This window comes from Carlito syrichta, unplaced genomic scaffold (assembly GCF_000164805.1).
Source record: "Carlito syrichta isolate Samal-C Ts95f unplaced genomic scaffold, Tarsius_syrichta-2.0.1 Scaffold312205, whole genome shotgun sequence".
NCBI lineage: Eukaryota > Metazoa > Chordata > Mammalia > Primates > Tarsiidae > Carlito > Carlito syrichta.
This window is the reverse complement of record NW_007256301.1, coordinates 484,518-506,851: the sequence shown is the minus strand read 5'-3', so window position 1 is coordinate 506,851 and position 22,334 is coordinate 484,518. Positions and strand designations below refer to the sequence as shown.

Genomic DNA, 22,334 nt, shown 5'->3' with positions numbered 1-22,334 from the left:
GAAATATGCCAAAATATTAGAGAGCACATCTCCATGTGGAAGGATTATAGATGGTTAAATCTTTCTCTTTGCATCTTTCTAAGCTTTCCACATCTCCTACAATGAATGCATTATTACTTGTATAACCAGGAAAAAACATATATGCATTTCTCTTTTTTTTCTTTTTTTGAGTTGGAGTCTCACTCTGTCACCCAGACTGGAGTGCAGTGGCCACTCCCGGCCACTGCAGCCTCGACCTGCTGGGCTCCGGCGATCCTTCAGTCTCAGCCTTCCAAGTAGCTGGAACTACAGGTGCGTGCTACCACACCGAGCTAATTTTCGATTTATTATAGAGATGAGGTCTTGTCAAGTTGCCCAGGCGAGTCTTGAACCCGCGGGCTCAGGCAATCCATTTACCTTGGCCTCCCAAAGCGCTGAGATTACAGGCTGCGCCACTGAGCCCGGCCTATGCATTTCTTAATGACAGGAGCATAGAAGGGCTCGGGTCTTCCAGGAGCCACGTGGGGATCGGGCACCTACCAGCTCTTCCTCCCATGGGTGTTTTGCCAGCTAGCTTTCTTCGCATTCTGTGAAGGCTCGGGAGGAGGTAAAATGGCCCTAGGACCTCCTAGATAGAGGCCAGTGAGCACCATGCTCTGCTGTGTGGGTGGTGCCCCCTCTGAGTCGCAGCCTCCCTGGCATTCCTCCTCATGAGTAGTTTTGGCTTTCTCTAGAAAGCACACTCACCTCTGTCCACAGAGAGCTGAGGGTCACCCAGACAGGATGGGATGTGTCCTCTCTGCCAGAGTGGTGGTGGCAGCAAAAGAAAAGTCAGGAACCAGCTTTCCCCCAGTAAGAATGACTTTTAATGTTTTAAAAAAGAGTCTGTACAAAAGCAGCCCCAGCATTTGGTGCTTCCAGTCCATGGGGTCAGGGTCTCTTCTGACACTATCTCTGTGGCCAGTTGTACCTGAAGCCTCTGCAGAGACAATAGGAAAACAAGAGTTACTTCTCCCAGCTGGGCTGGGTATTTGTTCTTGGCTGGTTTATAAAATGTTGCAGACCCTCAACACGCAGAACAGGGAGAACGGCTGGTCAGGGGTCCTGGAAAACCTGGCTGAGCAGCAATGTGTCCTCTGAGCCTCCCGTGTGGGTGGGCAGTGCTCTGCAGCCCACCAGGCCTGGCTGAGCCAGCACCAACTAAGGCAGACCTGCTCTCCACAGAGCCTTGCCCTCAGGAGAGCCCCTGACCTCAGAGTCTGCTCCGAGTACTGGCATTTCATGTTTTCAGCTCAAATTGCTTACTTATTTTTTTCTCATTCCTAAGAAACAGGCTGGTCTAGAAAAGTCTCCCATCTTTTGCTGGAAGGTGACCCCAAGAAAAATGGTAACAGGAGAGAGGTGAGAATGAAGGAAACTGAGTCCTGGGATGCAGTGACTGGTTATGTGATATGTGTGCAGAGCAAATCACTTCCCCTCCTCTCTGTTTTCCAAGTGACAGTGGGAAGGACTTGCTGGTGGAAGCTCTCTGAGCACTCACCATGCAGCTACCCTGGAATGTACCAAATCTGGCAGGTGCTTTCTCGCTGGGCTCCCAGGCCATACAGGCCATCAACCACATACCTGTCTGATTTTGCAGTTGGAAAGGACATGCTTTTGTTTCCTGTTGATTGTTTAAGTTTTTTGGCTGCAATGCATTTCTGGAAAAATAAGAAACCATGTAAGTTGGGTGACAACTTGACCACAAGACACACAGAAACCCAGGCTCATATGGCCAAAGTCTCCAGCACCACAGGTGTGACTGGTTTCCTTGCAACCAGACTCTTCTGTGTCTCAAGTGAGGCTGCCGGGATGTGCTGCATAAGGAACAGGGAGGTTTACCCAGGCCTCCCCCTCACAGGCCCAACCTGTAGCCGCACAGTCTGCCTGGCAGGGCACTGACACCCACGCAGGGCAAATGCAGGCTTGCGCTGGTCCCAGAGGGAGTGCTTTTGGCCCGTGGCTATAGTTCCCATGGTAGCAAACACAGAATAATACCCTTTAAAACTGAACACTAGCTTTTATAGCCTCTTTTTTTTAGTTGCTGAAATAGTTGATGAGTATTGTCTATCTCTGAGAATCAATGAGGTGAGGAAAAAAGACAAAGGTTTCCTAGACGAACTGTCTTCTCAGCAAAGGAAGAAGAGGTCAGAAACGAGCACCACACACATGCCAGAATCCTCCAGGGTCACGCCTTACCTTGCCAGACTGGGTCTGCTTGTTTGGATCAAACTGGGAAGAAGGTTTGGACTTGCTGTCTCCTGAAAGGTAAGAGGTAAGAGAGGCTGATGGTCAGGAAATGAGTTAACACACAAAACAAGCTTGCCATGAGGCCAGGACTAGAGTGCCCAGGAAGTGTGTGGGCCTGTGGCTCAAGTAAGTTTATACATGATGCTCCTGGTGCCTCCAGGCAGCCTGAAGACCAGGCCCACACCTCCTGGATCTCTCAAAATGCAGGGACAGGGTCTAAGGCACTGGCCACTTTCACACCAAGGAATCCGTTGACCTCATGTGCCAGGTGACGCCACCAGGGACTTGGGAACTGAGGTGACATCCTGCAGAAAGGACCGTGTGTAGACTCTATTTCCTAAGGAGTGTGCTGCTTCAGGGGCTGCCATGGAGCCAGGAATGCCATCTGCAGCCCCTTCAGGGTAGATGGACCTCACAGCCTGAGGAGCCATCAAGATGCATCTTGTAGGCATCAGGGTGTTTGGTGTATAGGGAGTGGGGGTGGGGATGAATGTGTTTTCTGGGCACAGTTATTGGGAGGAAGGGAAGTGACCAGTGATCTTGCTAAACCACCACAGTGGCTGCTGTGAGTCCAGTGGCATCTGTCCCTGGCCCTACAGGTTCTTGGGCAAGTCCAGCAACTCCTGGCTGGTGCCATGACTTGGCAGGGCATATGGGCACCTTAGTCGTGCTCTTTTTTTGCTCTACAGACACCCTCCCCCTGACATGGCCAGATCCCTCTCTGGGGCCCAGTACTTCCTCACCAGCAAAAGCCTTGAAGTCTGACTGGCTGTAGTCGTATGGGGTAAAGTCCTTTCCGGGTGGATCTGGGTCCTTTGGCTTCTTGGATGTTCTGAGTCGTTTCTTCTCTTGCTTCTGCTCTGTGGTCCTCTGGTCACTTGCTGTCCGCTCTCTCTTCTTGGCAGCGTTTTCTAGCTGTAGAGTGAACACACCCAGGAAAGGAAGCAAGGAGGTGTAAGGGAGAGGAGAGAACCCTGCTGGCCTCCACAAGCAGCTGGGGCCTCACCTGCCCATGTGGTTGAAGATCGAGGCAGTGGTTGGGGAGGTGCAGTGGCTAGAACTTAAGGACCATCACACTCAGCGCCAGGTGGAACAAGGTCCTCAGTGGACAATGACATGAGGCCATTTAAGAAAGGCAGGGGCTAGGTTGGGCACAGTAGCTCACACTTATAATCCCAGCATTTTGGGAGGCCGAGGGGAGAGGATTGCCTGAGCCTATGGGTTTGGGACCAGCTTGGGCAACACGGCAAGACCTCGTCTCTACAATAAATCAAAAAATTAGCCAGGCGTGGTGGTACGTGCCTGTAGTTCCAGCTACTTGGAAGGCTGAGGCGGAAGGATCACCTGAGCCCAGCAGATCAAGACTGCGGTGGCCATAAGTGTGCCACTGCACCTCAGTCTGGGCGTCAGAGTGAGACTCCAACTCAAAAAAAGGGCAGGGGCTGAGTGTGACGGCTCATGCCTGCATGCCTGCAATCCCAGCACTTTGGGAGGTCGAGGTGGGAGGAATGCTTGAGCCTAGGAGTTTGAGTCTAGCCTGGGAAACATGGTGAGACCTCATTACTACAAAAACTTAAAATTAGCCAGGTGCGGTGGTGGGTACCTATAGTCCCAGCTACTTGGGAGGCTGAGGCTGGAGGATCGCCTGAGCCTAGGAGGACGAGGTTGCTGTGAGCTGTGACTATGCCACTGCGCTCCAGCCTGGGGAACAGTGTGAGGCCCCAACTCGCATAAACGAATAAACAAATAAACAAATAGACCTCAACAGCTTGTGCACACCTACAGGCGTGTGCTCACAGTGGAAGACTCCCTCGAACAGGAACGACGACGAAAGAGGTGGAGGGAAAACGAGGCCGGCCTCGTGGACAAGCAGGGTGAGTGGGGGGAGGAAAGCTCTTGAGCTGAAGCCGAGAAGCTCCCCTGAGATATCTGAGGATGACCCTGACCATGGCATCCAGGTCACTGACAACAGAAGGGCCCGCACATACCATGGCCTGCTGTCGCGCAGAGACAGCCTGCTGCGCCACGGCCTTGTACTCCTCCTTCGCCGGTTCCCGGGCGGCTGCGAGAGAGAGGGGTCTGTAGTGACAGAGCCCACAGCCCGGCTCCATCCTCCATGGACTTGGCCTTGCCATGGCTTGTCACGCTGATCCCCCCTTCCTGCCCCCCAGCCCCCTCTCTACAGGCCAAGGGCTGGCCCTCTCCGACATTCTCCATCTGATGCCACTTGCCCTGTCTGCTTGTCTCTGTGAACCCAGACCCAGCACCAGGGGCTTAACAGGGATCACAGCCATCATGGCACCAGCATCGATCGTCCAGGGCCAGAACCCGCCCCCTCAAGCCGCTCCTCCCACCTATGGCAATCCCAGCTTTCTCGGAGATCAGGACCAAACCTCCTGGTACCCACGGTCCCTTCCTTCCTCTCACAGGCCACACCCACATCAAACGCTGTCAGCCTTACACCATCCCTCTCCCCCGCCATGGGTCCCTGTCCTGTCTCCTGACTGACTCCCAACATGGTCGCCACAGGAGCGTGGCAAGATGAAAGTCAGTCCCTGTCTCTTCTCTGCTCAGGACCTCCAAGTTCCCAGCCCACTCAGTGTAACGGCCAGAGTCCTGCCGTGGCCCGACTGTTCTTCCTCATCTCCCGCCCCTCCTTCACCTGCTCTGCTCAGCCATGCAGGCCTCCTTGCTGTCCGCAAGCATGCCCCACAAGCTGCCACCCAGGGCCCTTGGCCTCCCTGTGCTGTCAGTCCAGAATGCCACCCTAGACCTTGCAGGCCTCTGCTGACCACCACGTTAGACTGCCTTCCCTAACCACCATCGAGACACAGTGACCACCTCCCAAGCACTCCTCATCCCTCTGCACAGCACTACCACCATCCGACAGAACAGACATGGACTCCACCATCCCTCAGCAGAGGGTAAATGCCACAGGGCGGGGCTGGGCTGTGCCTGTTTCATTCATGTCAGTTCCAGCACTTTGCAAAATGACTGAATAAACAGCTGATGTGCAAGGATTGTTCTCTGACAAATATGCTGGCTGAATTTACAAGGAAGTGAATGCTACCTGTTTGCTCAGCTGCCTTCTTCTTGAGAATTTCTTTAGATTCTTTTTGTGCCTGTACCTGACTTGCCAGCTTCCAACGATTGCTGATCTATAATGAACACAAACATAACATAAAAAATTCCCACACTCCACCTCCTAGAACTGCCTTCCTTTTTAAACAAGGCAGCACAGGGTATGCTCATCTGTCATCTGGTGAGCATGCACATTCTAAGCCAGAGATTCCAAATCTAAGGACACAAAAACCAGAGCCTCATGCTGGCTTCGACCATGAAATCCTCATCAAGGAGGATGAAGTGCAGCCAGTCTCCAGCACCGGTGGAGGATTTCTCATCCAGTGTCTCATTCAATCCCTTCCATAACCTGGGACAAGGGACTGTCATCACCTTCTCTCTAGAGATGAAAGCAGGCTGGGGAGGCTGAATAACCTGTCCCGGGGAAGACTGGGAAACAGTGGTGTGGACTCAAGGCAGGGCTTCTGCAAGGCTCTGTGCTCACCTGGGTGACACGGGGCATCAGCACAATGAGGGACAGCTGTGCAGCCACAACCAGTGGGGAAAAGAGGAGAAAAGGCAAAACCCCACTGACTGTCCATTTCTAAAAACAGCAGGCAAACCCTCAGCGAAAGGGCCAGGCTCTCGGGCTCTGCCTACTGAGGACTGGGCTGCTGATCAGAGGGAGCCAGGGCCCGTGACAGCAGAGCAGATGCCCGTTGACAACAATTAACACGCTGGTGCCCAGAATCATCGCATGGGGACCCAGGGGAGGTTGGTAGAAACAAATCAAGCAATGGTAAGACAGAGTGGTTTACGATTAAAGTCACCTTTAAGAGCCTTAATGGGACAAATGCGTCAAGCTATACGTTTAATATTTGTGTATACTTTACTACATACAAATTAAACCTCAATTTAAAAACCAGAAACAAAGAATTGTTTCTTAAAAGACTTCCAAATGTTAGGCCAGGTGCGGTGGCTCAGGCCTGTAATCCCAGCATTTTGGAGGCTGAGGCGAGAGGATTGCCTGAGCCCAGGGGTTTAAGACTGGCCTGGGCAACTTGGTGAGACCCTGTCTCTACAATAAATCAAAAAATTAGCCGGGTGTGGTGGTGCATGCCTATAGTTCTGGCTACTTGGAAGGTTGAGGCAGAAGAATCGTCTGAGCCCAGTAGATTGACACTAGGGTGGCTGTGAGCATGCCACTGCACTCCACCCCAGTTGGGGTGACAGAGTGAGACTCCAACTTAAAAAAAAGTTTCCAAATGCTTTTAAGATTCTGACTGACCCTGGTCCCTCTCCCTAGAAACAATGCTTAGCTACAAAGGGCTTCTGTGTTCATTTTTTGGGGTTCACAGATAAGAGGGCTTGTCTAAAATAGAAACTTAGTTTAAATAATGAAGATGACACTTTGCTTAGAGTCTCTTTTAGAAAAGGTGACAAATCCACTTACTTCGTAGATTTTCGTTGATGGATCGAACTTGGCTGTCTGGGAGACATGAGCCCGGTGTCCCAGTGAAGGCAGGAACTGGGGGAAGGAAATAGTCCTGAGATGCTACAGAAAGGGGCCCTGGGTGCCAAGACAGAGGTGCTGGGAAGGGGTTGCTGGTGTCATCTCAGAGTCTCAGCCTGGACACAGGGATGACTGACATACCCCGTGTTGAGGCCTCCTCCTTCCAAGGATGTACTGCTTCTTATCCAGGTAAAGGACATATAGAGATGAAGACATCCCTGAGTATCTGCCAGCCCCAAGCACACACAACTACCACTCACCATCCTGAAAGGGTTTTCAAAGGACTCCATTATGTTCTGGGCTCTTTTCTGTGCAGCTGTTAATGAAGCCTTTCTATTTTCTTCAGCACTAGGTTCCTGCAGGTACAGACAGAAATGACCATTTATACCCAGGATCATTCTGGGGCAAGCAAGAGAACAACAATGACATTAAGCTCTCCCATGTGTTTTTTCCTAAGCTCTCCCATGTGTAAGCACTGTGCCTGGAACAGCACACTGTGTCCTTACAGTCTATGAAGTATATGGTGGCATTCTCACCACCTTACAGAGAAAATCGTGGCTTGGAGAGGTTATGAAGAGCCTTACAGCAAGGGGGCAGAACAGGGATTGAAACCCAGCACTGTCTGGTTCTAGAACCTGAGGTCTTAGCTGATATCAGAAACGTAATATTTCCTTATCCGAGATCAGGGTCAGGGTCGGAGTCTGTGAAGTCAGGGCTAGGGGTTAGGGGCTAGAGGTTAGGGTAAGGGTCAGGGTTAGAGGGTTAGAGGGTTAGGGTTAGGGGTTTAGGGTTTAGGGATTAGGGTTAGGTGTAGGGTCATGGTCGGGGTTTTCATGAGGGACTGATGAAATCATGCAATGGAATGTTGCTTCCAGCCGCCTTTCATTCACGTGCAAGCTACAGGGACACCACAGCCTTCTTTTGACTAAATAAGCATTTTTGAATCAACGCAGCCTAAAGCTTCTGCGAACACTTTCAGCTGCTCCATCCCCTTGATGGCTTGAATTAGTTCTGTGGTCAACTAGGGCTCCTAGACTTTCCTCATGAGTTGCTGAAGCAAGACCCAACCTCACTGTAATTAAGTGAAACCCAAAGCAGCACGTTTTGCAGGTGGCATTTCAGCCTCCAGGCTCTGGTCCTACTCTCCAGCATGACAGGATGGTTGGAAAGTTTGCTTCTGTAACCTATGGGCCCTCGCAGCTTTTTCGTCATCTGAACATCTGGGAATCTCGCCAACTGTCTTTATTCCAGATAGGCAGTATTCTTGCTTCTCCTTCTCAATTCTCTCAATTCTTTCTACTATTCCTGCTGTTTGTGGTATTAAGTTTTATCTGGCATTTTCCTTTTATCTCTGGTTTACAGCATTCATCCATCCTGACCAACAAATGCACTCTGGTCTTCCTTTTGCAAGGAACGTTGAGTTTCAAACACTGGCAGAAACAGGCAGGAAGGCTGTCACAGCCCGATGCACATTCCAGGGACACGGCCGGGCCTGGGTTAGCCACACTGGCTCTGTCACAGAGGACCACCATCATGGTAGCCTCTCCCAGGGACGGGCAACAAGGCCTACCCACTCACTTGTGCCTGCACAGCCTGCCCCTCTTTCCCAGTGAGCCACAGTGTGGAAATGATGGTTTTCAAATTCTCTCTTCTTCACTGGAAACACAACTGGATGGTGCTGGGGTCAGTCAGGAAGATGCATGCAGCACACTCTCCAGTTTGTCAGAAAGCGTCATGCCACCACTGCTGGGCTTCAAGTTGCACTGTCCCCCCCATGGCTGTGTCTGAAAAGTCCTGCTTCTGTGTCTTCTTAGCCCACGCCCTCCTCCTTGCTAGCCACTGGCAAGTATCAGGATGTCAATCTTTCCTTGAGGACTTCTTTACACACAGAAACTCCTCCATCCCCTCCCACACTCATCTCTTCCAGAGTAGCAAACAGTACCATGCTCACCGTCTCCATGCCACCCCTCACTGCTGGGTTTAACTCTTGGTATCAGTCTTTCAGTGTATGCAACCCTCCAGGCAGACAGCCTGTTTGATAAACCAAATAAACCCCTGAGTCTGTGTCACCTCAACGACATGTCTGTGTTACTCACATTAAATAATGTGATGACAGCTGTAGCAATAAGGCATTTGGTATCTGGTAAGGTCTCTTCTTTCTGGACAGGGAAGAGGCTTGCCTGTTTCTGAACTGGCACAGATCCTAGGGGTACAAAAATCAGTAAGGACAAAGTCTACACGGTTTTACACACAGTAGTAGTCCCAGCATCTCCAGGACAGTCCCAGGGCCCTAGACATTACCATCAGTTGGCACGATCGGATAGCCATCTGGAGGGGCGTGGGAGCTGTCGTGAGGTCCAAAGAGAACATTCTCCAGTCTCTGCATAAAAAGAAACCAGCAGGCTGACCTGCAAGCATACAGCAGCTTTCCACCAGCAGTGTCAGCTCTGGTCCTTGTCAGGGGGTGCCTTTGCACTGGCAGATGTTTTCCCACGGGGAGACCACAGAAACGACACTCTACCTCAGCACTGGGCAGTGGTCCGCTCTTCTTCACTCCAGCTACAACTTCGGACTAAGGAGTAGAAACAGAGAATCTGAGGAAAGTTGCCTAAACTCAATGAATGTCCCACCCAGCCCTGGAGCTGTGCTCCTTCACTAGACTGTTTCTTGGGAGCCCAGAGAGTTTCTTCATCTCTTCACCCCTTGCAGTGTCTGGCACTCTAATTATTTGGTCCCCAGGAATTATTTGTTGAATGAAAGAATAAAGAAAGCTCTTTATCATGGTAGGCACAATTTGAAGGATTCCAAAGAGCTAGAAAGTCTTTTCTAGTAACCAGGGTTTCTCTCTTTACTTGGACAAATGACAGAGCTAAGAAAAAAAGATTTTGTTTTTTTTTTACTTGGGATCTCACTCTGTCGCCCAGGCTGGATGGAGTGCACGGCTACTACAGCCTCAACCTGCTGGCCTCAGGTGATCCTTCTGCCTCAGCCTTCCAAGTAGCTGGAACTACATGTGCGTGCCACCACAGCTGGCTAATTTTTTGTTTATTGTATGGATGAGGTCTCACTATGTTGCCTAGGCTGGTAGTGAACCCTAGCTCAACAGCCTGCTTGCATCTAAGTGGGCCTGAACTTAACATCTCCTTCACAACACCAGCTCCGTCTGAATTTCCATTTCTGTTCAGGGTTCTCACATTTCCCATCACCAGGCTTTATATCGGGAGGAAGCTGTTTGCACTACACCTCCATCATTCCTGGATTCCACTGTCATTCACCCAGCGCCTCTGCAGCACTTCCTGCTTATGGTAACCAGTAGCCCCTGCCATCCTCCGTCATCAAGTCCCACCAGTCTCTTCTCCCAGAGCTTCCCAGCCCTGTCTCCCTTTCCACTCCGTTCACCATGCTCACTCAGGATGCTCCCACTTCACATGGGGATGGCTGCCAGGCTCCCAAGACAAACTCCCTGTGCTGAGACCTCGCTCTGCCTCATTCTGTCAGACGAATGGCCTCAGGACAGAAGCAAGTTGGCCTGGTCATCAGATGCCATTTGCCGTCGGATCATCAAAGATAAAAGTCATAAAATAAGAAGGAGGAGATTCAGCTTTTGACTATATAAAGAAAAGCAGGGCAACCCCCTTGGGTCCCTTCCTACTATGGAAGCTTTTCTGTCCTCTCAATACATTCTGCTTTCTCACTAAAAAAAGAAAGAAAGAAAGGAAAGCCGGGGGCAAGTGGCTCACGCCTGTAATTTGAGCACTTTGGGAGGCAGAGGCGAGAGGATTACCTGAGCTTGAGGGTTCAAGACCAGCCTGAGCAATATGGCAAGACTTCACCTCTACAATAAAATAAATAAATAAGTAATCAGCTGGGCATGGTGGCACATGCCTGTGGTTCCAGCTGCTTGGAAGGCTGAAGTGGAAGGATCAGCTGAGCCCAGCAGGTCCAAGGCTGTGGTGGCTGTGAGTATGCCACTGCACTCCAGCCTGGGCGACAGAGTGAGACTCCAACTCAAGAAAAAAAAAAAAAGGGAAGAAAAGTATCTAAACCCAAAAGGACACACCCACGGGATTTCCTAAATCCTACTATTACCTCAGGGTTGCTCAGGAGACCAGCTCATGTATCTGGAGACTGCAAGGAATAAGAGCTAACACAAAGAATAGGTCTATGGAGTTGAGGCCCTGGAGCAGAAAGACCTACCTTGAGCAGGGGCATCTCCCTAGCCTGCTGGATTAGAAGATGCATTTCGTTGATCTGCTGCCGTACAAGGGGTGGTACCGGGTTGCAGCAAGCTATGATACCCTGAGGTTCCCTGAAGACAAGTAAAAACACGCAACTTTGAGATGGGAGCGATGGCTCACGCCTATAAAACCCAGAGGATTGCCTGAATCCAGAGGTTCAAGACCAGCCCGGGCAACTTGGTAAGATCTCGTCTCTATAATAAATCAAGAAAAATTAGCTAGGCGTGGTGGTGTATGCCTGTAGTTCCAGTTACTTGGAAGGATCACCTGAGCCCAGCAGGTTGAGGCTGTGGGTGTGCCATTGCATTCCAGCCTGGGCCACAGAGTGAGACTCCAATTAAAAAAAAAAAAAAGCCGGGCTCGGTGGCTCAGCCTGTAATCCCGCGCCTTTGGGAGGCTGAGGTGAGTGGATTGCCTGAGCCCGCGGGTTCAAGACCCGCCTGGGCAGGTGAGACCTCATCTCTACAATAAAATTAAAAAAAAAAATTAGCTGGGCGTGGTAGCACGCGCCTGTAATTCCGGCTACTCGGAAGGCTGAGGCGGAAGGATCGCTGGAGCCCAGCAGGTGAGGCTGCGGTGGCTGGAAGCAGCCACTGCACTCCAGTCTGGGCAACAGAGTGAGACTCCAACTCAAAAAAAAAAAGAATACACGCTACTTGTCGCAGGCTCCAGATAAGAGTGACAACTGGGCAAAGCTGGGGGGCCACAGCTGGGCTCAAGCCACGACTAGCAGACTAAGGAAACACGTTCCGTCAAGGCAGCCCGGGCCAACTGCTTCTCCGTATGCCCTTTGCTGCACCAAGCTTTAAATTGATGCCTCTCAAAGCCCAACTCCTGCCAATGGGCAAGCTGGAGACAAGTACCACAGCACGGTTGTTTCTCAATTCTGCAGGGTGACCAGCAAATGGTGATTGTGGTTCCTGTTTATACTTCAATTAATATCACAAAGCATTTAGCGTCACAAAATGTCTAAATCGGGAAGGAAGTATAGATGAGAGAACCTGAGACATTTTCTTCCCCTGCAACTGGAGGCCATAGGGTCAGAGACTTACACTAAACTCAAGATGAGGCATAATCACAGAAGTCGTTCCAGGTCAGAAGTTTTAGCCTTAAATAGCAGCCCGAGGGCAAAGATTCTTGATTCCTTGAATCTGCTACCCTCCAAGCTTAGAGCCCTAATCTTCCCTGAGTAAACAGCCTTGGGTAAGAGCCATCAGAAAAGCTCCATTCCGAAGGACATGAGTGCTACTGAGAAGTCACAACACACGAATCGGCTCTCAGACTCACTTGGGCAGCTCTTCAGCTATCTTTAGCATCATGTGGTTTGGCAGAACATATCTGGAAAAAAAACACACAATGGAAACACATGACATTCAGCCAGTAAGTTCCATTAAGGTTATAACACAAGGAAACAACCAGTTTTCACAGCAAAAGAGAGAGAACCCATTATTTCCTTATGAGATCCGCCAAGTCTAGAAGCAAGTTTGAGAAGCCTCTTTAACCCCTTACCCATAACTCTCATCTTCCCTGCGAGCTGTCTTATCCCTCCAGGCAAACAGCAGCTGGAAGGCTGTCAACTGCTGCGTGTTCAGATGCTTCTTCTGCTTTCTGTATAGTTCAAGATAGGACTCATCCGTAAAGATAGGTTTGACAAATTTCTGCAAAATATTAAAGAATATTCAAAATCAACAGGAATTACAATTGTGCCCTGGGCTCTGCAAAACATCTGGTTCTTTCCATAAATGTCAGGAGCAAACATAAGAAACAGAACCTGACGAGAAGCAGAGAGCTTGAGTGCTGGGCCTGCGTGACGCTACCTTGAGGCAGATGTCCCTGCTCCGCTGCCATACCACCTGCAGCTGCACCGGCTGGTCGTTGCTGCGCTCCCACAGCTCCAGCCTCATCCTGTCGTAGATGTACAGCAGGTAGTGGGTATCATCACGGGCGTAGGTGAGCATTTCCTCGGGCAGGGGGCTAGAAGTGCGGAGGACACTGGGTCACTGACTGCTCCAAGACCGCAGTTCAGTCTGTCTACAGTGTGGTGCTGGGCCTTCCTTGGACCCTTCTGATAGGAAAGATTCTTTCACAGCCAGTATTGTAGTTATGCCAAGATTGTCTGCAATTTTTTTTTGCGCAGGAGTCTCTCACTCTGTTGCCCAGGCTGAAGTGCAGTGGCACACTCCCAGCCACTGGAGTCTCGACCTACTTGGTTCAGGTAATCCTTCGCCTGAGGCTTCCAAGCAGCTGGAACCACAGGCAGGCATCACTATACCTCGCTAATTTTTTTATTTATTTATCGTAAAGACAAAGTCTCGCCAAGTTGCCCAGGCTGGTTTTGAACTCCAGGACTCAGACAATCCTCTTGCCTCTGCCTCCCAAAGTGCTGGGATTACAAGTGTGAGCCACTATGCCCGGTTCATTGTCTGCATTTTAACATGAAAAACCATCATTTTAACAGCTGTAGACAGAGCAATACTGTGGTGGAGAAAAAGGGCACCATAGTCTGAACCTCAGCTCCAGTTGTCTGTCCCAGACAAGTTCCTTAACCTCTCCAAGCTTACCCACCTAAACCTGCCTCACTTGCCTTACCTGTGAAATGCTGTTGTGAGGACTACACATGACCACATCCCTGAAGTGCTGAGCCCAGGGTGTGGCACAGGTAAGGGCTCAATAACAGGGAATGGTTATTAGATTTGATCAGCTTCCATTTTTTATTTGGACTTCTTTCGACTGAACGTAGTTTTATTTTTATATTTAGAAAATCTGGCATGTGGAATTGGAGAAAAGCTCAGTGGTGTCTTCCTCTGACAGCTGCACCCTCGGGAAGGCAGCGAGCCATCCGAACAAACATGATCAGAAGTGTGGCAAAACGGCTACCTCAAATTACAGAAAATGCTTATCTTAAAGCCAAATCAACAGTGTTAAAATCCTCTCCCAAATACAGATCCTCTCCCTCTTATGCACACATATGTACAACCCATGCCTGCTAGAGAGACCAAGTTCCAAGCAAGAGGCTGGCATGGTAGATGCCGGCATGGCACCTCTGCTTCAACCACTATTTCCACGAAGCATGGCATAACAGCATCAGCCCAACACAGACTTCACATTATCATCCTACAATTTCCTGCTGCTGTTATGCTGCTGAAAACACCTGGAGAAAAGCCTGACGTCATCTATCATGATTCAAATAGTGGCACGGCCCAGACACGGGTCTCATGGACAACGGATCAATGAACAAGCACACTTTCCTCTGCCACCCACACTTCCTCATAAAGAGCAAACTGACCGTATTCTCCAGTCAGCCAGCTGATGCTGCTTGTTTGACTCCACGCTGCAGTAGAGTTTCAGCAGATGCTCCAGGGAGTGCCTGCCCAGGTTAAGAAGGCGTGCTGCCTGATGGGTGTCAAACATGTTTACTACATACAAGCCAAAGTCTTTCTGTAGCCATTCTATGTCTGAATCGGCACCATGGAAGACCTGAAAACAAAACCAAAGTCATGCGGTAAACTGGTTTAAGGCCACTGTGCTCTGAAATTAACCCTGCCTCTAGCTTATCAGAACAACGGTGTTAGATGCCAACGTTCTATTAAAGATTAAGATAATATGTACAGCTGGCTGGGCACAGCGGCTCATGTCTACAATCCCAGCACTTTGGGAGGCCGAGGTGAGAGAAATGCCTGAGTCCAGGGGTTCGAGATCTGCCTGGACAACTTGGCGAGACCTCATCTCTACAATAAACCAAAAAATTAGCCGGGCATGGTGGTGTATGCCTGTAGTTCCAGCTTCTTGGAAGGATGAGGTGGAAGGATCATCTGAACTCAGCAGGTCAAAGCTACGGTGGCCGTGAGCGTGCCACTGCACCCCAGCCTGGGCGATAGAGTGAGACTCCAACTCAAAAAAAAAAAAGATATGTACAGTTTAGCTGTACATGGTGGTTTGTGCCTGTAATTTCAGCAACCCTGGAGACTGAGGTGGAAGGATCACTTGAGATCAAGAGTTCGAGAAACACTTGACCCCATCTCTACAAAAAAATTTTTAAAAATTAGTGCCTGTAGTCCCAGTTACTTGGGAGGCTAAGGCAGAAGGATTGAGCCCAGGAGTTTGTGAGGCTGTGGTGAGCTAATTTGTACCACTGCACTCTAGCCTGAGTAACAGAGCAAGAGCCTATATAAAAAGAAAATAAAAAAATTTAAAAAATTCTGATAGGGGTTTAGAAACAAAGCTAGAGGCTGGGCATGGTGGCTCGTGTCTATAATCCCAGTACACTGGGAGGTGGGGTTGTGTGGGTTGCCTGAACTCAGGAATTAGAGACTAGCCTAAGCAACATGGTGAGACCTCGTCTCTATAATAAATCACAAAAAAATGAGCCAGGTGTGGTGGCGTGTGCCTGTAGTTCCAGTTACTTGGAAGGCTGAGGTGGAAGGATGGCCTGAGTCCAGCAGGTCGAGGCTGCGGTGCACTCCAGCCTGGATGACAGACTGAGACCGACTCAAAAAAAAAAAAAAAAAAAAAAGCTGGGTATGGTTGCTCATGCCTATAATCCCAGCACTTTGGGAGAATTGTTTGAGATCAGCCTGGACAACATAGCCAGAACTCATCTCTACCAAATAAAATTAGCTAGGTGAGCTGGCACAAACCTGTAGTCCCAGCTACTTGGGAGGCTAAGGTGGGAGGACTGCTTGAGTCCAGGAGGTTGAGGATGCAGTGAGCTATTATCCCACTGCACTCCAGTCTGAATGACACAGTTAGACCCTGTGTCAAAAAAAAAAAAAAAAATTTCTCCCCCAACTTTATTGGACAGAGGTTGAAAAACATGAAATGGTATACTGAAAAGCACTGAAATATTTACACTCACATGCAAGAGCTAGAAAAGGCTGGCTGACCTTAACAATAGCTGGGTCTGTGAGGCTCTCATTGAGAATGTACATGTCACTTCGAAGTTCAAGGGTGTCAATGATGAAGTCTTCTGTCCGAGTGGAAATCTGCATCAGGCAGGTCAGTCCTAGGAAGCTCCTGTAAGAGTGGTGCTAAAACACATAGAAAGTGGGAGAACAGAAAATATACACAATTCTACTAGACTTTCTGTACTGATTTTATTTAATTATTATTTTTTTTGAGTTGGAGTCTCACTCTGTCGCCCAGCCTGGAGTGCAGTGGCTGCTCCCGGCCACCGCAGCCTCAACCTGCTGGGCTCCGGTGATCCTGCCACCTCAGCCTTCCGAGTAGCCGGAATTACAGGCGTGCACTACCACGCCCGGCTAATTTGTACTGATTTTAGAAGTCAGCTATAGAGCAAAGTTATTTATATGATTAATTCTTACCAAAAAATAAACGAAAAGTAGTATAATTTTACACATCACATGAGATGAACTCACAGCAAATGTACAAATTTCACTCAAGGTCAATTACGAGATACCTCCAAATCTACTGCAAATTCCTGACAACTCAAGAGCTTCTCGTTGAGTTCCACAAGTTCATCCAGGAAGGACACAAAATGGCAGGGTGTCTCCTCCACAGGCCTGTATAACTGACCAAGAAGGCACCGTTAGAAGGAGCATTAAAAAGCATCCCCAGTAAAGTACAAAATGAATGAGTTCAAGAAATAACCCAAACCCCCAACCTTCTATTTTAAAGATATTTAAAGAAAGTTAAAATTACATCAGCTAATCTACTTGATTCTTCTTGGGCTACTAGACACATCCTTAAACTAAGGTGGGTACCAACCTGGGGCTGTGGTTTTTGAAGCACTGAATCTGGTGCAGTAAAGTGATCTAGTTCATATTGATAGGGATGTGCAAACCTGAATAAATTTTAAAAAGAAATATTTTTTACTAATTCCAATATTCAAAGGAAAAACAACAGCTCTTATCCAATTTGTAAGAACAAATGAAAAAATACCACTGTGAAAGTGGCATCTGCTGGACTCGGTGGCTCAGCCTGTAATCCTGCGCCTTTGGTTGGCTGAGGTGAGTGGACTGCCTGAGCCCGCGGGTTTGAGACCCGCCTGGGCAGCGAGACCTCATCTCTACAATAAATCAAAAAATCAGCCGGGCGTGGTGGCGCATGCCTGTAATTCCAGCTACTCGGAAGGCTGAGGTGGAAGGATCGCTGGAGCCCAGCAGGTCGAGGCTGCGGTGGCCGCAGTGGCCACTGCACTCCAGTCTGGGTGACAGAATGAGACTCCAACTCAAAAAAAAAAAAAAAGAAAGTGGCATCATTTTAAAGAGCATCATTATTTCAATGACAATAAATCAGGTGATATTTATTCACCCTAAAGTGTGATTAAATGTCTGTGCATTTAGTTTTTAAATTTTTGCAGAGATGGGGTTCACTATGTTACCCAAGCTGGTCTTAACTCCTGTCTCAAGCAATCTCACCCCTGTAGCTTCCCAAAGTGCTGGGATTACAGGTGTGAGCCACCATACCCAGTCAAAAGTCTTTTCATTTCTTTAGACAGAACTGGAGACCCAAGCATTTTTTTTTTTTTTTGAGTAGGAGTCTAACTCTGTCACCCAGGCTGGAGTGTAGTGGTGGCATACTCATGGCCACCGCAGTCTCAACCTGCTGGGCTCAGGTGATCCTTCTTCCTCAACCTTCCAAGTAGCTGGAACAACAGGCGTGTGCCACCATGACTGGCTAATTTTTTGATTTGTTATAGAGACTAGGTCTTGCCAAGTTGCCCAGAGTGCTCTTGAACCCCTGGACTCGGAATCTTCTCACCTCCGCCTCCCAAAGTGCTGAGATTACAAGTGTGAGCCATTCTGCCTGGCCCCCAAGCAGTTTTATAAAGATTTGAGCCCTTATCTGCAAAACACTGTATGGCTAGTATTGTGGATGATCCAAGAATGAGAACTGGCCAGGCGCGATGGCTCATGCCTATAACCCTAGCACTTTGGGAGGCCAAGGTGAGAGGATTGCCTGAGCTCACAGGTTTGAGACCAGCCTGGGCAACTTGGCAAGACCTCATCTCTACAGTACATCAAAAAATTAGCTGGGCATGGTAGCGCATGCCTATAGTTCCAGCTACTTGGAAAGCTGAGGTAGAAGGAGCCCAGCAGGTCGAGGCTGTGGTAGCCGTGAGCGTGCCACTGCCCTCTAGCCTGGGCGACGGAATAAGACTTCAACTCAAAAAAAAAAAAGAATTCTCAGTGGTTTGGAATCACAAACAAAAAAAAACAAAGAGGAAGTCAGAGGGATGGGGCAAACATTTCAGTAGGCCATGAGCTGAGTGCTATGCTTTTGCCATTCCTTCATAATGTATCTGCATAAAAGCCTCAGCCTGTGGTGAGCTCCTTAAGGGCAGGGTCACCTTTCATCACCTTTATTCCTCCAGCACGTAGCTTGTGGCCTCACAGTGGAGAGTTGGGGCTGAAGGAATGAATGCTAAGACAGACTCTGGTACACTGGGGAAAATGCCAATACTAAGCAAGTTTTTATCAACTTTTCCCAATATACTGAAGGCAAAATTCACTTGCCTATTTTCAGTGAAGTTTTCCCAAGATGCTTTCACTGCAAATTGCCTCTTCCTTACTGAATTCAATAGTGAGCCTTACGCACTGTTTGAGTTCCCAACAAATAAGAAAGGCAGAGTGGTACAGAGGGAAGACAATTTCTTTCTTTTTTTTTTTTTTGAGTTGGAGTCTCACTCTGTCGCCCAGACTGGAGTGCAGTGGCCGCTCCTGGCCACCGCAGCCTCGACCTGCTGGGCTCCGGCGATCCTTCCGCCTCAGCCTTCCGAGTAGCCGGAATTACAGGCATGCGCTACCATGCCTGGCTGATTTTTTGATTTATTGTGGAGATGAGGTCTCGCTGCCAGGCGGGTCTTGAACCCGCGGGCTCAGGCAATCCACTCACCTCAGCCTCCCAAAGGCACGGGATTACAGGCTGAGCCACCCAGCCCGGCTGGGAAGACAATTTCAAGGAAACTTGGGCTTACAGTTCTAGCTCTGTGGGAAGTCGAGGATAAGAGCACTGCTCCTCTGAGGACTGTAGTAGGTTCACATGAGACAGTGCAGTGCAGGCTTTTTGTGGACACACACAGGAGGTTTCACTGCTAAGACTCATATTAGGATATGGGGAAAGACCCCACCCCTCAGACTGCTTTCATGTACACAGTTTACAGAAGTAAAACAGAGTAAAAATGTGGCAAAAAGGTAAGAACTCACAGCACAAAAGCCAGACATAGGCACTTACATGTCCTGCTCCACCTGCTGTGTTCTCTGCTGATGGATGAAATCTGCCAGTGCAGGGGGGACGTCCAAGTCCTCAGGACGATCCTGTGGGCAATCCCGCCTCTCTTTAGAGAGAGCTGGGGACACACGCAGTGACAAAAGCACCATCACAAAAGAGATCAGCATGTTCACGTCTTTTCTAGTTACTGAGGGGTTAATAGGCTACCAATGAAGAAAGGAATGAGGCAGAGAGCCCGTCACCCCTCACTGGCTCTTGCATCAGACTGAAAGGAAGACAAACGCAGGCTCACCCCGAGGGAGCGGCTTCTGAGCGTTGGGTTTGATGAAGATTTTTGGAAGAAATGGCGTATTGGAATTGTCGATCTTCTCTCGAAACTTGAGCTGAGGTCGAATGATGTTTTTTGCATGAAGCAGCCGGAAAGTTTCAGATTTTGCTTTTTTGCCATATTCTCCTGCCTATGATCAATGCATACAAATCCTTTGTAACACAGCAACTCGATGAATTAGAAAAGTAAATTCCATGTAATGTCTTCCAAGGAGACCAGAACATTCCAGGTGAGATTCATGTAAGAATGTGTGTGTGAGACTGGGGGTACAAAGTATAATTAGGTTGTATGTGTTTACGAGAACACGTCAGAGGAGGCAGTGGCCAGTTGTGTCCAACAGAACAGAAATGCACGTCAGAAGGGGCAAGAGCTCTGTTGTAAAGCTGACTTCAGGAGCTCCAGTTAATCTGAAGAAGGGGCCCTTACCTTGCGGTTCCAGCTAGACACGACTGTTTTCGGGACCTGTAATCCTGCAGGGAGCACAGGCTGTTGATTCTTATTTACACCTGATGCTTCATCCAGTAAAATACCCTAAGAGTAGAGGAGGCATTCGTTTAGTACCTTCCTTTTGAGGTTAACATAGTTAATTACCTAATAATTTAAAGAAATATATTCAGAGAATTATGTGCAAGAGAAAAAAAATATATACATTAAGTTCCCTACAAACTTTTAAGTTGTGAACTTTCAAAAATGCAAACGTGTGTTTGCATATTCAATCACAAAAGTTAGTTCATGTGTCTGATGAACATTGTCACATGTGTGCATCCTCTACAAGTGGTTGTGCTTTTGTGTACATTACTGTATAGTACTGTATAGAGTACAGTAGTATAGGATCTTTATTTCAAGTCCAGGATGTCTGGAAGCAAGCATAAAAGCAGTGGTGCTGTACTGTAAAGCCAACTGTGCTAGTTGAGTACCTAGGCTAACTTTCTTGGACTTATGAACAAACTGGATTTCCGAACACACTCTTAGATGGAATATGTTCATATGTAGGGGACTTACTGTGTGTGTATGTATGTGTATATATAAATATATGTATATATAAAATATATATGTATGTACATATATAAAAGTTATGCTATTTATCATAAATATATACAGATGGTTCCCGACTTATGACAGTTGAACTTAAGGTTTTTCGACTTTATGATGGTGAGAAAACAATACACATTCAATAGAAATCATATCCATAAACCATATCCATAAAACCACCGTTTTTCACTTTGAGTACAGTATTCAATAAATTACAGGAGATATTTAATACTTTATTATAAAATAGGCTTTGTGCCAGATGATTTGCCCACTTTAGGCTAATGTAAGTATTGTGAGCACATTCCAGGTGGGCTTGGCTAACTCATGATGTACGAAAGGTAGGTTAAATGTACAAAATGCCCTTTGGGAGGCTGAGGTGAGTGGACTGCCTGAGCCCGTGGGTTCGAGACCTGCCTGGGCAACTTGGCGAGACCTCATCTCTACCATAAATCAAAAATGAGCCGGGCGTGGTAGTGCGCTCCTGTAGTTCCAGCTACTTGGAAGGCTGAGGCGGAAGGATCGCCGGAGCCCAGCAGGTGAGGCCACTGCACTCCAGTCTGGGCGACAGAGTGAGACTCCAACTCAAAAAAAAAAAAAAAAAAAAGTACAAAATGCATTTTCCACTTATGATGGGTTTGTTGGGAAATAACCCCACTTTAAGTCAAGGATTATCTATACAATTTTTGTCTATTAAAAAAATAAATGAAAATTTAGAAAAAGAGTGGACCAATGTATGAGAGGTAACTAGGGTGTCATATCAAGTAATTAAGCATTATTCGCTCAAAGGCAGGTAGGGTAGTAACTACCTACTCCCCCAATACTTGACTTACTGTCTTTTCAGCTCTAAATTGGGCTGAAAATTCAAATATGATTTAACAGTGTGATGTGGCCAATAAAATAATAACAAAAACCCTGAAACGCACTCATTAAATGTATAAGTACAGTATTTAGGATGAGAATGAAGGTAGTCCTCATCTATTTTGTACTTCAAAGCAGATGTGGAGGTTCAGTTTGGGCGCCACTAATAGAGGTGCACCCGGGTGACACATGGCAGTATGTCAGGACTTGAAATCATGAGATATCAGCAACTGCTGAAAGACCTGTGGGCATTCAGACTAGTGAAGAGATGACTTCACAGGATAGGAGAGCATGATTTTAAATATCTCCACGTCACATGGCTGAAGGTTAGATTTGTTTTGGATGATCTCTATTTCTGTAAATAATGCTCTGCTATAGAATTAAGCATAAATAGATAGTAAGCTAGACAGAATAACACTTACCTGTTTCCAATCCTGAGAGTTGGGGTGTTCAGCAGATATTGAATAACAACAACAGTGGACAAAATTTGGGTTGGGCTGATAGAGGCCCCTACTCTTGCAATATAAACAGGGCACGGAAATCTGGATGGTAGAGTCATAATAAGGCACTTTATTTCCTTCCGAGTAGCTGAACTACAGGCACACACTACCACGCCCGGCTAATTTTTTGATTATAGAGATGGGGTCTCACCAAGTTCCCCAGGTTGGTCTCGAACTCTTGGACTCAGGCAATCCTCTTCCCTTGGTCTCCCAAAGTACTGAGATTATAGGCCTGAGCCACCGCATCTGGCCTAATAAGGCACTTAGACTTCCGCCGGGCTCGGTGGCTCAGCCTGTAATCCCATGCCTTTGGGAGGCTGAGGAGAGTGGATTGCCTGAGCCCGCGG

The 22,334-nt window shown here is 48.2% G+C and overlaps 1 protein-coding gene across 1 annotated transcript in view; it reads right to left on the bottom strand.

Moving 5' to 3' along the window:
* Positions 1-822: 822 nt before the first annotated feature.
* The window catches only part of EXOSC10 (exosome component 10), a 26,892-nt gene continuing 5,380 nt past the window's right edge, over positions 823-22,334 (bottom strand). Inside the window, exons 3-24 of the mRNA XM_021718468.1 lie at positions 20,024-20,128; positions 19,562-19,727; positions 19,273-19,387; positions 16,804-16,879; positions 16,496-16,606; positions 15,963-16,106; positions 14,366-14,556; positions 12,897-13,053; positions 12,589-12,737; positions 12,367-12,417; positions 11,039-11,150; positions 9,363-9,413; positions 9,143-9,221; positions 8,938-9,044; positions 7,102-7,197; positions 6,782-6,856; positions 5,339-5,426; positions 4,257-4,330; positions 3,012-3,183; positions 2,218-2,279; positions 1,603-1,679; positions 823-958 (exon numbers count right to left, since the gene is read on the bottom strand). Of these exons, the coding sequence (XP_021574143.1) occupies positions 928-958; positions 1,603-1,679; positions 2,218-2,279; positions 3,012-3,183; positions 4,257-4,330; positions 5,339-5,426; positions 6,782-6,856; positions 7,102-7,197; positions 8,938-9,044; positions 9,143-9,221; positions 9,363-9,413; positions 11,039-11,150; positions 12,367-12,417; positions 12,589-12,737; positions 12,897-13,053; positions 14,366-14,556; positions 15,963-16,106; positions 16,496-16,606; positions 16,804-16,879; positions 19,273-19,387; positions 19,562-19,727; positions 20,024-20,128 (2,289 nt within the window). The 3' untranslated portion in view covers positions 823-927. The remainder of the gene's footprint in view (positions 959-1,602; positions 1,680-2,217; positions 2,280-3,011; positions 3,184-4,256; positions 4,331-5,338; positions 5,427-6,781; positions 6,857-7,101; positions 7,198-8,937; positions 9,045-9,142; positions 9,222-9,362; positions 9,414-11,038; positions 11,151-12,366; positions 12,418-12,588; positions 12,738-12,896; positions 13,054-14,365; positions 14,557-15,962; positions 16,107-16,495; positions 16,607-16,803; positions 16,880-19,272; positions 19,388-19,561; positions 19,728-20,023; positions 20,129-22,334) is intronic.